Consider the following 12,510-nt stretch of genomic DNA (forward strand, 5'->3'; position numbering starts at 1 on the left):
TTAATAGAAAGCTGCAGTCCCAGGAGAAAGAGGGAAATTGGGAACAGAGAGCTTAGTGAAAATGATTACATGCTCACAACTACCACCTCCCTCTTACTTTCTCTACATGTGCACTATAAATTAGCTTACCCTTCATTACTTAAAATGACTTGGAAAAAGTAATATTTGATTTCTTCCCTGATGGCTCAGTTGATTACAAATCTGACACTTTCATAATCAATAGTCATTTATTAATTTCTGTAATATTAAGATAGGCTACTGATTTTAAAATAGTAGGTTACATGCTTTATTTGATAGATGGGAAACGGAGATATATTAAAGGAAGACAAAATGTGTAGATTCAGGAATTGAACCCTGGTGTCATTGCATATCTGCAAATAGCCATGAATGTTTCCACTCAACTTCAGGGGCTGTGTATTTTTAGTAGGACTTTGGATGTTGCATTAAGTAAATATTGCCTGATGAACACTGGGCAATGAGGGCATGGCCCTCCCACAGGTCACTGTGGCATGAGGAAATACCTGAATAACAGGGAGACAAAATCCCTAACATGGCAACGACCAGTGTGTGTGGGGGAGAAGAGGGAGGAGAGAGTGCTTTCTTAATAAAGACACTTGTCACAACCATTGGACTTTCCATCCATTTGCCTTTAGTTTGAACAACTGCCTGCTGCTAATCCCAATACTGAGCTGGACATGGCATTCAATGGAAAATGGAAAATCCACAGTCAGGAGAACCATGAAGAGTTTCTTAAAGCAATGGGTGAGAACTCACATACATTTCTTACAACCATCTCAGTGTGTTTAATGGCAGTATTGTGTTCTAGAACTTTGTCAATAATGGTTATGTTTTATGTCGCAATTATGTTCTTCAGCTGTCCCTGAGATGTTGATCAAAATGATCAAGGGTGTCAAGCCAACGACAATAATTGAGCAGAAGGGCGACGACTTCACCATCAGAGTTGAGACTCCCCTCCGTACTGTCACCAACTCATTCACTATAGGGAAGGAGGCAGAAATCACTGCCATGGATGGGAGAAAGTTTAAGGTAATTTATCAATCATGAAATGGTATGTGACGTGCATGGACCTATTGCCATGAGAGTGTGAAGAGCATCACAAAGCTTTGTTTATTTGCATGGTGCTATGTGTCCATCTCCTTTGCTCTAGTTTGATATACACTACTGTTCAAAACTTTGGGAACACTTAGAAATGTCCTTGTTTTTGAAAGAAAAGCAACCATCACTCCTGTGTTCCAATGGCACGTTGTATTTGCTAATCCACATGTATCATTTTAAAATCATTAGAAGATCATTAGAAACAAAACTGTTGTGCTAATTAAAGAAGCAATAAAACTGGCCTTCTTTAGACTAGTTGAGTATCTGGAGCATCAACATTTGTGGGTTTGATTACAGGCTCAAAATGACCAGAAACAAAGAACTTTCTTCTGAAACTCGTCAGTCTATTCTTGTTCTGAGAAATTAAGGCTTTTCCATGCAAGAAATTGCCAAGAAACTGAACATCTCATACAGCGCTGTGTACTACTCCCTTGTACTCGCTGTGTACTCCACCACAAACTGGCTCTAACCAGAATAGAAAGAGGAGTGGGAGGCCCCGGTGCACAACTGAGCAAGAGGACAAGTACATTAGTGTGTCTAGTTTGACAAACAGACGGCTCACAAGTCTCCAACTGGAAGCTTTATTAAATAGTACCCTCAAAACACCAGTCTCAACGTCAACAGTGAAGAGGTGACTCCAGGATGATGGCCTTCTAGCCAGAGTTGCAAAGAACAGGCCATATCTCACACTGGCCAATAAAAATAAAAGATTACGATGGGCCAAAGAACATAGATGCTGGACAGAGGAAGATTGGGAAAGATTTGTCTGTCAATAACACTTTAAGTTTGAGGTGTTTGGATCACAAAGAAGAATATTCGTGAGACACAGAACATTTTCAAATATGCAGGAGGAGTGCTTGATGCCATCTGTCAAGCAGGGTGGAGGCAATGTGATGGTCTGGGGGTTATTGGGTGGTGGGAAAGTGGGAGATTTGTACAGGGTAAAAGGGGTCTTGAAGAAGGAAGGCTATCCCTCTATTTTACAACGTCATGTCATACCCTGTGGACGGCACTTAATTGGAGCCAATTTCCTCCTACGACAGGAAAATGACCCAAACTATGCAAGAACTATTTAGGGAAGAAGCAGTCAGCTGGTATTCTGTCTATAATGGAGTGGCCAGCACAGTCATCGGATCTCAACCCTATTGAGCTGTTGTAGGAGCAGCTTGACTGTATGGTACGTAAGAAGTGCCCATCAAGCCAATCCAATTCATGGGAGCTGCTTCAGGAAGCATGGGGTGAAATCTCTTCAGAATGACAACTAGAATGCCAAAGGTCTGCAAGGCTATACTTGCTGCAAATGGAGGATTCTTTGACGAAAGCAAAGTTTTAAGGACACAATTATTATTTCAATGAAAAAGCATTATTTATAACCTTGTCAACATCTTGACTATATTTCCAATTCATTTTGCAACTCATTTCATGTATGTTTTCATGGAAAACAAGGACATTTCTAAGTGACCCCAGACTTTTGAACGGTAGTGTAGACATAGGTGCAGCTGCAGCAGGGTGTGTGAGTGTTTTGTGTTTACTCTCTGACCCATAGTGTACTGCCAGACTGGAGGATGGGAAGCTCATCTGCGACACAGAGAAGTTCTCCCATATCCGAGAAATCCAAGGGGAAAACATGGTTGAGGTAAAGGGCATCCCTCCACTTCTATATTTTATGTTGTAAAATACACTTAATTGGATGCACTTTGTCCAAATGTCCTAGCAGTTGGTCTCCAATTACAGTAGCACTGCCCCTCAAAAAATAAATAACAATGAATTGCCAGTCTGACTCAATCTGTGGTTGTTCATTCATGTTGTTCTGTGTTAGTGACTGTCCTCTTTCCCATTTTTTTACAGACTATCACTGCGGCCTCAACAACCCTCACCAGGATAAGCAAGAGAGTCTGATCTCTAAAGCCACAGAGACAAGGATTACATGTTCAATTAATTAATTTAAATTACCTTTTATTTCAGGTAATATAATAGCTATAAAATATTACATTAAAATGACAAATGACTTGACATTGCATCTGCTCATTTTATGTCTAATTTGGACACATGCATTTTAAAGGCCCCAAAGCCGGGGCAGCAGCGTAGCCTAGTGGTTAGAGCATTGACCTAGTAACCGGAAGGTTGCGAGTTCAAACCCCCGAGCTGACAAGGTACAAATCTGTCGTTCTGCCCCTGAACAGGCAGTTAACCCACTGTTCCCAGGCCGTCATTGAAAATAAGAATATGTTCTTAACTGACTTGCCTGGTTAAATAAAGGTAAAAAATAAAAAAAATGTACTTCCCTAACAAAACCAATACAAAATGGATGGCTTTTCCTGACACCTTGTGGTTATTGAATAATCTGCCATCATTGTAGTACTCAGCAACAAATGTAAACTTGTGGGATCATGTTTTCACCTCATCATTAACTAGCAAATGTAGACATAAATGACCAGCTCATAATTGTGTTTATTTAATATTTTATCTGGATTTTATCATTTAAAAAAAAGAAAGAAAATAAAATTCCTCAACAATTTCAATTAATCCTAATGGGGGAAAGCAAAAACTCATGGTCACATCGTCATCTTCATCCTGACAAGAACAATTTAGAGGAGAGGCATTTTACATTATACCAATCAACATTTGTGACTGAATTCACACTGACTGTGTGTAAGTCCCAAATGGCACCCTATTCCCTATGTAGTGCACTGCTTTTGACCAGTGCCCACTGTGGATTTTCCATTGATAAAATGTTGAGTTAATAAAGTCACATACAAGGCAGCTCCAAATTTCAGGTGTTTCAGCCTAACTCAGTGCTTTCTGTGGTGGAGGTAATCTTATCTTATTGCCCCGTGATTGACTCAGTGTTCTGTCACTCATGGGGACACTATGTCGCTGCAAGATCTACAGGGCGAGCTACAAAGTTCAAGCCCCCTTGCGTACTGCCAAACATTTACATTAGAAGTGACCATCCCCCACAGATAAGATAATGTCAAATCACGTTATATCTACCGTAGCTTTTTTTTGGACAGATCATGTCAACATCATACTTTCAAAATCTTAGCTATCTACCTTGACAAGCAGTTATCATCATGAATCACATTGACAATCTACTGGCAAATCCTTGTCATATGAAAATAAATGATAGATAAAACATATCAGTGCTCATCGGCCATTGGATTTAAACATTACACAACAAGTTGGAAATCAACAGTGATTGGTTTGGAAGGAATCAGTTGCCAACTGATTGGGCTTTGGTCACCAAAGCCCCATATTCTACCCACCACTGCGACCTGTATGCTCTCGTTGGCTGGGCCTCGCTTCATATTCGTCACCAAACCCACTGGCTCCAGGTCATCTACAAGTCTCTGCTGGCTAAAGCCCCACCTTATCTCAGCTCACTGGTCACTATAGCAGCACCCACCCGTAGCACGCGCTCCAGCAGGTATATTTCACTGGTCACCCCCAAAGCCATTTCCTCCCTTTGGCCGCCTTTCCTTACAGTTCTCTGCTGCCAATGACTGGAATGAATTGCAAAAATCACTTAAGCTGGAGACCCATATCTCCCTCACTAAATTTTAGCACCAGCTGTAAGAGCAGCTCACAGATCACTTCACCTATACATAGCCCAACTGTAAATAGCCCATCCAACTACCTCATCCCCATACTGTTATTTTTTTTCTTCTCCTTTGCACCCCAGTATCTCTACTTGCACATTCATCTTCTGCACATCTATCACTCCAGTGTTTAATTGCTATATTGTAATTATTTCACCACTATGGCCTATTTATTGCCTTACTGCCCTTATCTTACCTCATTTGCACACACTGTATATAGACTTTTTTTTCTCAATTGTGTTATTGACTGTATGTTTGTTTATTCCATGTGTAACGCTGTGTTGTTGTTTGTGTCGCACTGCTTTGCTTTATATTCGCCAGGTCGCAGTTGTAACTGAACTTTTTCTCAACTAGCCTACCTGGTTAAATAAAGGTTTAATAAAAAACTGCAAGCGTTGCAATGCAATCACTATTTTTCTTCCCCTGCCTGTTATTAGGTGGAGAGGGTGTGTGGTCCAAGTCTGGGTTTAAGGGCCATGCTTAAAAGGATAAGCATTCACACACAACACCATGCGCCAGAAAAGGTTGAATACATTGGGCATGCTGTCATTCCAGCATGACTTCTGCCGCCTTCAAAACAACTGGGAACTCTAACTCGGTTTGAACAGTCATCAGATTCGGGAACTTGGGCGTCTTTCTAGAGGTTTCCCCCCGTGTTCCCAATTGTCTTGAAAGCACCATCAATCCAGAGAATGCCAGACTTTGATGACTAAATGATAAAATAATGCACTAATGGAGAAAAAAGTAACAATGGTCAAATGCAACCAGTTAATGATTCTAGATGTGATGATAATTTTCAAAGGCTATGTCCAAACTACATGGAGTTTACATCATAATGATAGGTAGCCTATGTAATAGTCGGATTGGCCTGAGAGTTCAATTCTTTATACGTCACGTTTCCTCTGCTGGGTGTGATAACGCGCCATAACAGTAGATGGCACTAAATTTATGTTCGTGCTTTCACGAATCCGCGAAGTAAAGTATGCGCCTGCGCATTCGGTTTTCCACACAGCTCTACAACGAGAAATACTTTTCTGTTAAACCCAAAACAGAGAGCGAAAATATTTGATGTAAAGCTGCATTCTTGCTTTATATATTTTTTTTTAGCATGGCCAGATATTTGCGACCTCCAAATACATCTCTTTTCATCAGAAACATTTCCGATGAATCCAGGTGAGTCCATATTTGAACATATTTCCCCGGCCCCAGTTCCTTGCGGTCAAATAAGGTCAGAATTCTATACCCCAAGCTAACGTTAACTAACGTCATTAGGCCAATGCTAGTCTGCTCGCCACGCGATTCTGCCTGATCAAAGACGATTGTGGCTTGGCCCTACAGTTGTGCAAGGTAGACCCACTGGCTAAAATCAAGTCATAAACCAAGAAAAAATTACTAACCATAAACATTTGGACAAACTTGTTTCAATCGTCCTAACAGGCTAGCTAACGTTAGCTATAGCTTCCGTTCTACACTTACGTTTTAAAACAGTTACCCTACTACATAGTTTAACCAAATTAGAATATAACGTTAAATGGCAAAAAAAGACGAAGTTATAGGGGGGATGTAAGTTGGCCTATCTGTAAGGTATTTTGTTTGCGAAGAGAACACTACATAGGCCTACACACGGGTGATTGTTCTATTAGCGTTATCCATTCATGGATGTAAGGTACATTTCAGAGTGTGTGAGTTATGCATAGACAAAGTTTAAATTGTGTCAGTTTTCATGCAAAGAAGTGTCATCGTATTGCCCAACAGAAGCCACCGGTCTGTCTGTGGCTCCTTTGGTGGTGCTACTTTTCCTCCTGGTCATTGAAGTGACATTTCTATCATCAGGCCTGAGGATTTGCGCCGTGAGTTTGGTCGTTATGGGCCAGTAGTAGACGTCTACATTCCACTTGACTTCTATTCACGCCGACCAAGAGGATTTGCATATATTCAATATCCTTTCCCTTCTAAAGTGAGAATTATGAAATCTGTCTTTTCTCTTATAATTGGCTTAATTTTGAATGTTGTAAGATAACATGTTTTCTCTCAGATAATGTCTTAAGCAGTAAGGCTTGGTTGTATGATTGATTGGTGTGACTTTGCATTCTGTATGTACACAATTAAGTACTTTTTAATATCTAACTTACATTTCTCTGTTGCCCCAGAAAATGTAAAGGCATCCAGTTGTTGTGGAGCCTGGAGAAAGAGTAAGAATGTCCGGTGTAGAGTAGATCTAAAGACAAGCTGCAAAAGACCGCCAGGATGCAAGAAACAGAGAGAGGGAAAGGTTGAAAGAGAATTTAAAGCTTGAAGAGACAAAGAGGAAAAAGAGGGGACGGAGTCAAGGCTTGGATATGTCATCAAAAGAAAGAGGAAAAGGGAAGAGATTAAAGGGCAAAGACAAGCAGGAAACCCAAGTTCTTCTGGGAGGCGATTAAAGAGCTTAAAGATCAAGATGAAAGTCAAAGTCAAGCATGTTTAAGGTAACAAACCTGAATTCTTTTGTATCCTCACAAAAAAAATGAATCAACAAATATTACATGAAAATCAATCAAATAGCCAATGTGAAAATTTGATTCTTAATTGAACTAAGAAATTGTTACTCTTATCAATATATTTTGCATTCGATAATATAATTTGAAACTGAAACGGTATTGTTTCCTCAGTGCAAGCCATCAAATAAGAGACATATTATTGAAACATGTTTGCCTCATCTTCAATCTTGAGAAGAACACAACATTGTCATAAAATGTGTTCCAGAACCTAAGCTTTGCTTTATGCTGTCAGCCAATATGGCTTCCATTTCGATTAAGTGGCAGAAGATGCATTGTATTACAACAGTATTGCTGAAAAGAATGTAGCCACATAAGACCACACGTAAGAACCTTAACAGCTCAGCAAGTTTGAAGATGTGCGCGACGCTGAAGATGCTCTTCACAACCTGGACAGGAAGTGGGTGTGTGGCCGACAGATTGAAATCCAGTTTGCGCAGGGAGACCGAAAGAGTAAGGCAGTTTCACAAATGTCCTGTGTTTCATGAAGTAACACTACAGTATCAAGCAGAATTTCTTGTTTGTGATTTACTGATGTTACTTTCAGCTGTAAATTCAAATAGATGTTTTCGATCTCACGTGGTCCAACTGCAATACCTTTTCAAGGAAAGCTAAACCACTGTGTACTGTGTTTGCTTGGTGGGTTTCTCTCTTCTCCCAAACCCCCTTTTTTTCCATCACAGCACCCAATCAGATGAAAGGAAAGGAGGGGGGATCTTCGCGCAGCTCTTCGCGGCATGATGATCGGGACAGTCGTCGTAGGCGTTCTCGCAGCCGTAGCTACCAAAGACGCAGGTCACGCAGCCCATCCTACGATCGCCGGCCCAGACGCTCTGAGAGTCCCAGAGAGTAAGGGCCTTTCCAGTGTTCTCCAGCTAGCATGCTTCAAATAAGATTGCAAAGCTTATACAAAATGTCAGTCTGTTGATTACATTCTGATTGACGTTTTGTTACCCAGCTCCCGTGGAAGGATGTACGGTGGTAGAGGAAGAAGCAGGAGTCCGGAAAACGACCGGTAGGTCCTTGATACTCTGGGATTATGGCAATGAAGCCATTTATCTACTTCCCCAGAGTCAGATGAACACAAAGATACAATTCTTATACACTGCTCAAAAAAATAAAGGTAACACTTAAACAACACAATGTAACTCCAAGTCAATCACACTTCTGTGAAATCAAACTGTCCACTTAGGAAGCAACACTGATTGACAATAAATTGCACATGCTGTTGTGCAAATGGAATAGACAACAGGTGGAAATTATAGGCAATTAGCAAGACACCCCCAATAAAGGAGTGGTTCTGCAGGTGGTGACCACAGAACACTTCTCAGTTCCTATGCTTCCTGGCTGATGTTTTGGTCACTTTTGAATGCTGGCGGTGCTTTCACTCTAGTGGTAGCATGAGACGGAGTCCACAACAACAAGTGGCTCAGGTAGTGCAGCTCATCCAGGATGGGACATCAATGTGAGCTGTGGCAAGAAGGTTTGCTGTGTCTGTCAGCTTAGTGTCCAGAGCATGGAGGCGCTACCAGGAGACAGGCCAGGACATCAGGAGACGTGGAGGAGGCCAACAACCCAGCAGCAGGACCGCTACCTCCGCCTTTGTGCAAGGAGGAGCACTGCCAGAGCCCTGCAAAATGACCTCCAGCAGGCCACAAATGTGCATGTGTCTGCACAAACGGTCAGAAACAGACTCCATGAGGGTGGTATGAGGGCCCGACGTCCACAGGTGGGGGTTGTACTTACAGCCCAACACCGTGCAGGACGTTTGGCATTTGCCAAGAGAACACCAAGATTGGCAAATTCGCCACTGGCTCCTTGTGCTCTTCACACATGAAAGCAGGTTCACACTGAGCACATGTGACAGTCTGGAGACGCCGTGGAGAACGTTCTGCTGCCTGCAACATCCTCCAGCATGACCGGTTGGCGGTGGGTCAGTCATGGTGTGGAGTGGCATTTCTTTGGGGGGCCGCACAGCCCTCCATGTGCTCGCCAGAGGTAGCCTGACTGCCATTAGGTACCGAGATGAGATCCTCAGACCCCTTGTGAGACCATATGCTGGTGCGGTTGGCCCTGGGTTCCTCCTAATGCAAGACAATGCTACACCTCATGTGGCTGGAGTGTCAGCAGTTGAAGGCATTGATGCTATGGACTGGCCTGCACCTTCCCCAGACCTGAATCCAATTAAGCACATCTGGGACATGTCTCGCTCCATCCACCAACGCCATGTTGCACCACAGACTGTCCAGGAGTTGGCGGATGCTTTAGTCCAGGTCTGGGAGGAGATCCCTCAGGAGACCATCCGCCACCTCATCAGGAGCATGCCCAGGCGTTGTAGGGAGGTCATACAGGCATGTGGAGGCCCACACACTACTGAGCCTCATTTTGACTTGTTTTAAGGACTTGTTTTAAGGACATTACATCAAAGGATCAGCCTGTAGTGTGGTTTTCCACTTTAATTTTGAGTGTGACTCCAAATCCAGACCTCCATGGGTTGATAAATTTGATTTCCATTGATAATTTTTGCGTGATTTTGTTGTCAGTTGAATGTGCTATGTAATGAAAAAAGTATTTAATAAGACTATTTAATTCATTCAGATCTAGGATGTGTTATTCGGTGGGCAAATTCTCAACTTCAATAGCCACTGGCACGCTGGTGAAGTGTGCTGTTCACTGATGAACCCCAGTTTCAACTTACAGACAGCGTGTATGGCGTCGTGTGGGCGTGCGGTTTGCTGATGTCAATGTTGGGAAAGGAGTGAGGTTATGGTATGGGCAGGCATATGCTAAGGACAATGAACACAATTGCATTTTATCAATGTCATTTTCATTTTACATAGATACTGTGACTAGATCCTGAGGCCCATTGTCGTACCATTCATCCTCTGCCATCACCTCGTAATGCACAACCCCATGTCGCAAGGATCTGTATACAATTACTGAATGTCCTAGTTCTTACATGGCCTGCCTATGTCACCTGTTGAGCATGTTTGGAGTGCTCTGGATCATCTTGTATGAACGGGTGTAGAACTTTTTTTAATGAATTTAAGCAAAATTCCCTGGCTTAACTTCCCATGGAAAATGTACATAAATTTACCAGAAAGTTTGACCTTTTGCAACCCTAGTGACCAACAGAATAATATCTGTATTCCCAGTCATGTGAAGTCCATAGATTAGGGCCTAATGAATTCATTTCAATTGTCTGATTTCCTTATATGAACTGTTACTCAGTAAAATCTTAGTAGTTTTATATTTTTGTTCAGTGTAATAATCCAATGGTTTGTTCTTCATACAGGCACCGACCCCACCCACGTGACCACCGACGACCCCCTCCTGGGCATTCCCCGCACAGCCAATCCCGCTCCCCTTCTCACTCCAGGCCCAGGGCCCAGAGGGAGTCCAGAGGAAAGTCTCGTTCCCGCTCTAAGTCCCTGAGCCCACGAGGTGGCGATTTCCACCCAGCACCCGGTGGCTATGAGCCACAGGACGATGTGTCGTCTCGTATGCACTCCCCGTCCCGCTCGCATTCTTGCTCCCTCTCACGGTCCCGTTCTCGTTCCAGGTCCTAGACAGGGTGCAAGTCAGGGGGACACTTTTGACTGTAGTTGTGTCCAAAATGGCTTGCTGGATAATTGAATGTTCATGGAACGGTTGTTGGTTGGTTTGTAAAAATGATCTTCCTTTGTAGTTTTTTGTTTCTTTTTTTTTGTTATTTTTTAATGGATGAATAAATAGAAACACGATATCCTGTTTAAATCAGTCCCAGAAATGTCACCTTTTTTATATTTACACACCCTCTGTTTCTAGTCATTATATCCAATACACTGAGTGTACGAAACATTAGGAATAGCTTCCTAATATTGAATTCCCCCCCCTATTTGCCCTCAGAACAGCCTCAATTCATCTGGGCATGGACTTTACAAAGTGTTGATAGCCCATGTTGACTCCAATTCTTCCCACAGTTGTGTGAAGTTGTCTGGATGTCCTTGGAATGGTGGACCATTCTTGATACAAACAGGAAACGGTTGTGTGAAAAACCCAGCAACATTGCAGTTCTTGATACATTCAAACCGATGCGCCTGGCACCAACTACCATACCCCGTTCAAAGGCACTTAAATCTTCATCCCTTGAATGGCACACATACTCAATCCATGTCTCAATTATCTTGAGGCTTAAAAATCCTTCTTTAACCTGTCTCCTCCCCTTCATCTACACTGATTGAAGTGGATTTAACAAGTGACATCAATAAGGGATCATAGCTTTCACCTGGTCAGTCTCCTGGGAAGAGCAAGTGTTCCTAATGTTTTGCGCACTGTGTATCAGCGTTATTCCTTTCAGAAGACAGGGCTAGAAATACTGTATAGGCCAAGATCGAGTACCGTGATTCAATCCAATCATTGTTTACCGTGAATGCGGGAACATTGCCTTGAAACGGTAATCGGATTGAATCCCTGCCCTTGTCGCTAAAATCCTTACTTTCACTTTCCTGTCAAGTACATTAGGCCCCAGCTTTCAGTTGGTATGCTTGAAGTGGAAGTTACCTGGGGTGTAATCATTAGTCCAAAAAGTTTACTCCAAACGGAAAACGTTTGCAAGGAAAACTTTAATTTGGTTTTGTTGGTTTCCTAGTGAAACATACCAGTGGCCTGTGAAAGAGCCACTACGGTAGCACTGTTCATTTTCTAACAACATTTGTTTACGATTTGTTCAGCGATAGATAGGCCCATGTTACATTGGCTTGTCCTATTTGATTTAATAAATTCTGGTAGCCATGTCAGTAGCTTCAAATATCAACTCTGAAGGTTTCTAAATTTGATCAAGTTGGCGATGGTTTGTACATGGCCTGCTGTATGTTTTGACATTTCAGGACCTTGATCCTTCGCTTTGTTAATACTCCATACTTTGCTAAATGGTTCTTGTGATGGCTTGTATTATTCTATATGCTTGTTTTTTCCTAAAACAACGAAGTGTAGTCTTCCTTCCAAATATGTCAGTTATGCTCTACCGTTTATGCAACAATTTTCTTGGAGAGTAATAAATGCTTCTTTTAATGCACCTTTTAAGCTAATTTATCACCTGATTTACTAGTTTGTTCATTGTTGTTCCTCTATTGCTGCACTGTTGGCACTAGGAACATAAGCATTTAGCTACACCCACGATAACATCTGCAAAATGTGTGTACGTGACCGATCATATTTTATTTGATGTTCCCTTCTTGACGTTTGCAGTTGTTACTAAAAAAAACTATTTTGCTCAA

The 12,510-nt window shown here is 42.1% G+C and overlaps 2 protein-coding genes across 7 annotated transcripts; both read left to right on the forward strand.

Moving 5' to 3' along the window:
* The first annotated feature begins 612 nt into the window (after positions 1–612).
* Positions 613–3,129, forward strand: LOC118371967 (fatty acid-binding protein, liver-like). Its single transcript, XM_035757655.2, has 4 exons — positions 613–762; positions 875–1,047; positions 2,663–2,752; positions 2,965–3,129. Exons 1-4 carry the CDS (start codon positions 696–698, stop codon positions 3,013–3,015), a joined length of 381 nt encoding a protein of 126 aa, XP_035613548.1. The 5' UTR covers positions 613–695; the 3' UTR covers positions 3,016–3,129.
* Positions 3,130–5,697: 2,568 nt separating this feature from the next.
* On the forward strand, positions 5,698–12,510 carry LOC118371965 (serine/arginine-rich splicing factor 10-like). Of its 6 annotated transcripts, none has more exons than XM_035757649.2 (7): positions 5,739–5,888; positions 6,471–6,672; positions 6,866–7,204; positions 7,603–7,705; positions 7,936–8,101; positions 8,211–8,267; positions 10,548–12,510. In XM_035757649.2, exons 3-7 carry the CDS (start codon positions 7,175–7,177, stop codon positions 10,819–10,821), a joined length of 630 nt encoding a protein of 209 aa, XP_035613542.1. In that variant the 5' UTR covers positions 5,739–5,888; positions 6,471–6,672; positions 6,866–7,174; the 3' UTR covers positions 10,822–12,510. The 6 variants fall into 6 exon arrangements, with proteins under 6 accessions (XP_052326026.1, XP_035613542.1, XP_035613545.1 ...); XM_035757650.2 differs by having other exon boundaries at positions 5,843–5,888; positions 6,549–6,672; XM_035757651.2 differs by lacking the exon at positions 5,739–5,888 and adding an exon at positions 5,904–6,062 and having other exon boundaries at positions 6,549–6,672.

Source organism: Oncorhynchus keta, chromosome 19, assembly GCF_023373465.1.
Source record: "Oncorhynchus keta strain PuntledgeMale-10-30-2019 chromosome 19, Oket_V2, whole genome shotgun sequence".
Classification (NCBI taxonomy): Eukaryota; Metazoa; Chordata; class Actinopteri; order Salmoniformes; family Salmonidae; genus Oncorhynchus; species Oncorhynchus keta.

Coding starts and splice junctions, on each gene's coding strand:
- LOC118371967 (XM_035757655.2), top strand. CDS start 696: ATGGCATTCAATGGAAAATGGAAAATCCACAGTCAGGAGAACCATGAA. Junction 763..874: donor AGAGTTTCTTAAAGCAATGG/GTGAGAACTCAC, acceptor TATGTTCTTCAG/CTGTCCCTGAGATGTTGATC. Junction 1,048..2,662: donor TGGATGGGAGAAAGTTTAAG/GTAATTTATCAA, acceptor TCTGACCCATAG/TGTACTGCCAGACTGGAGGA.
- LOC118371965 (XM_052470066.1), top strand. CDS start 5,824: ATGGCCAGATATTTGCGACCTCCAAATACATCTCTTTTCATCAGAAAC. Junction 7,706..7,935: donor TGCGCAGGGAGACCGAAAGA/GTAAGGCAGTTT, acceptor TTTCCATCACAG/CACCCAATCAGATGAAAGGA. Junction 8,102..8,210: donor CGCTCTGAGAGTCCCAGAGA/GTAAGGGCCTTT, acceptor TTTGTTACCCAG/CTCCCGTGGAAGGATGTACG.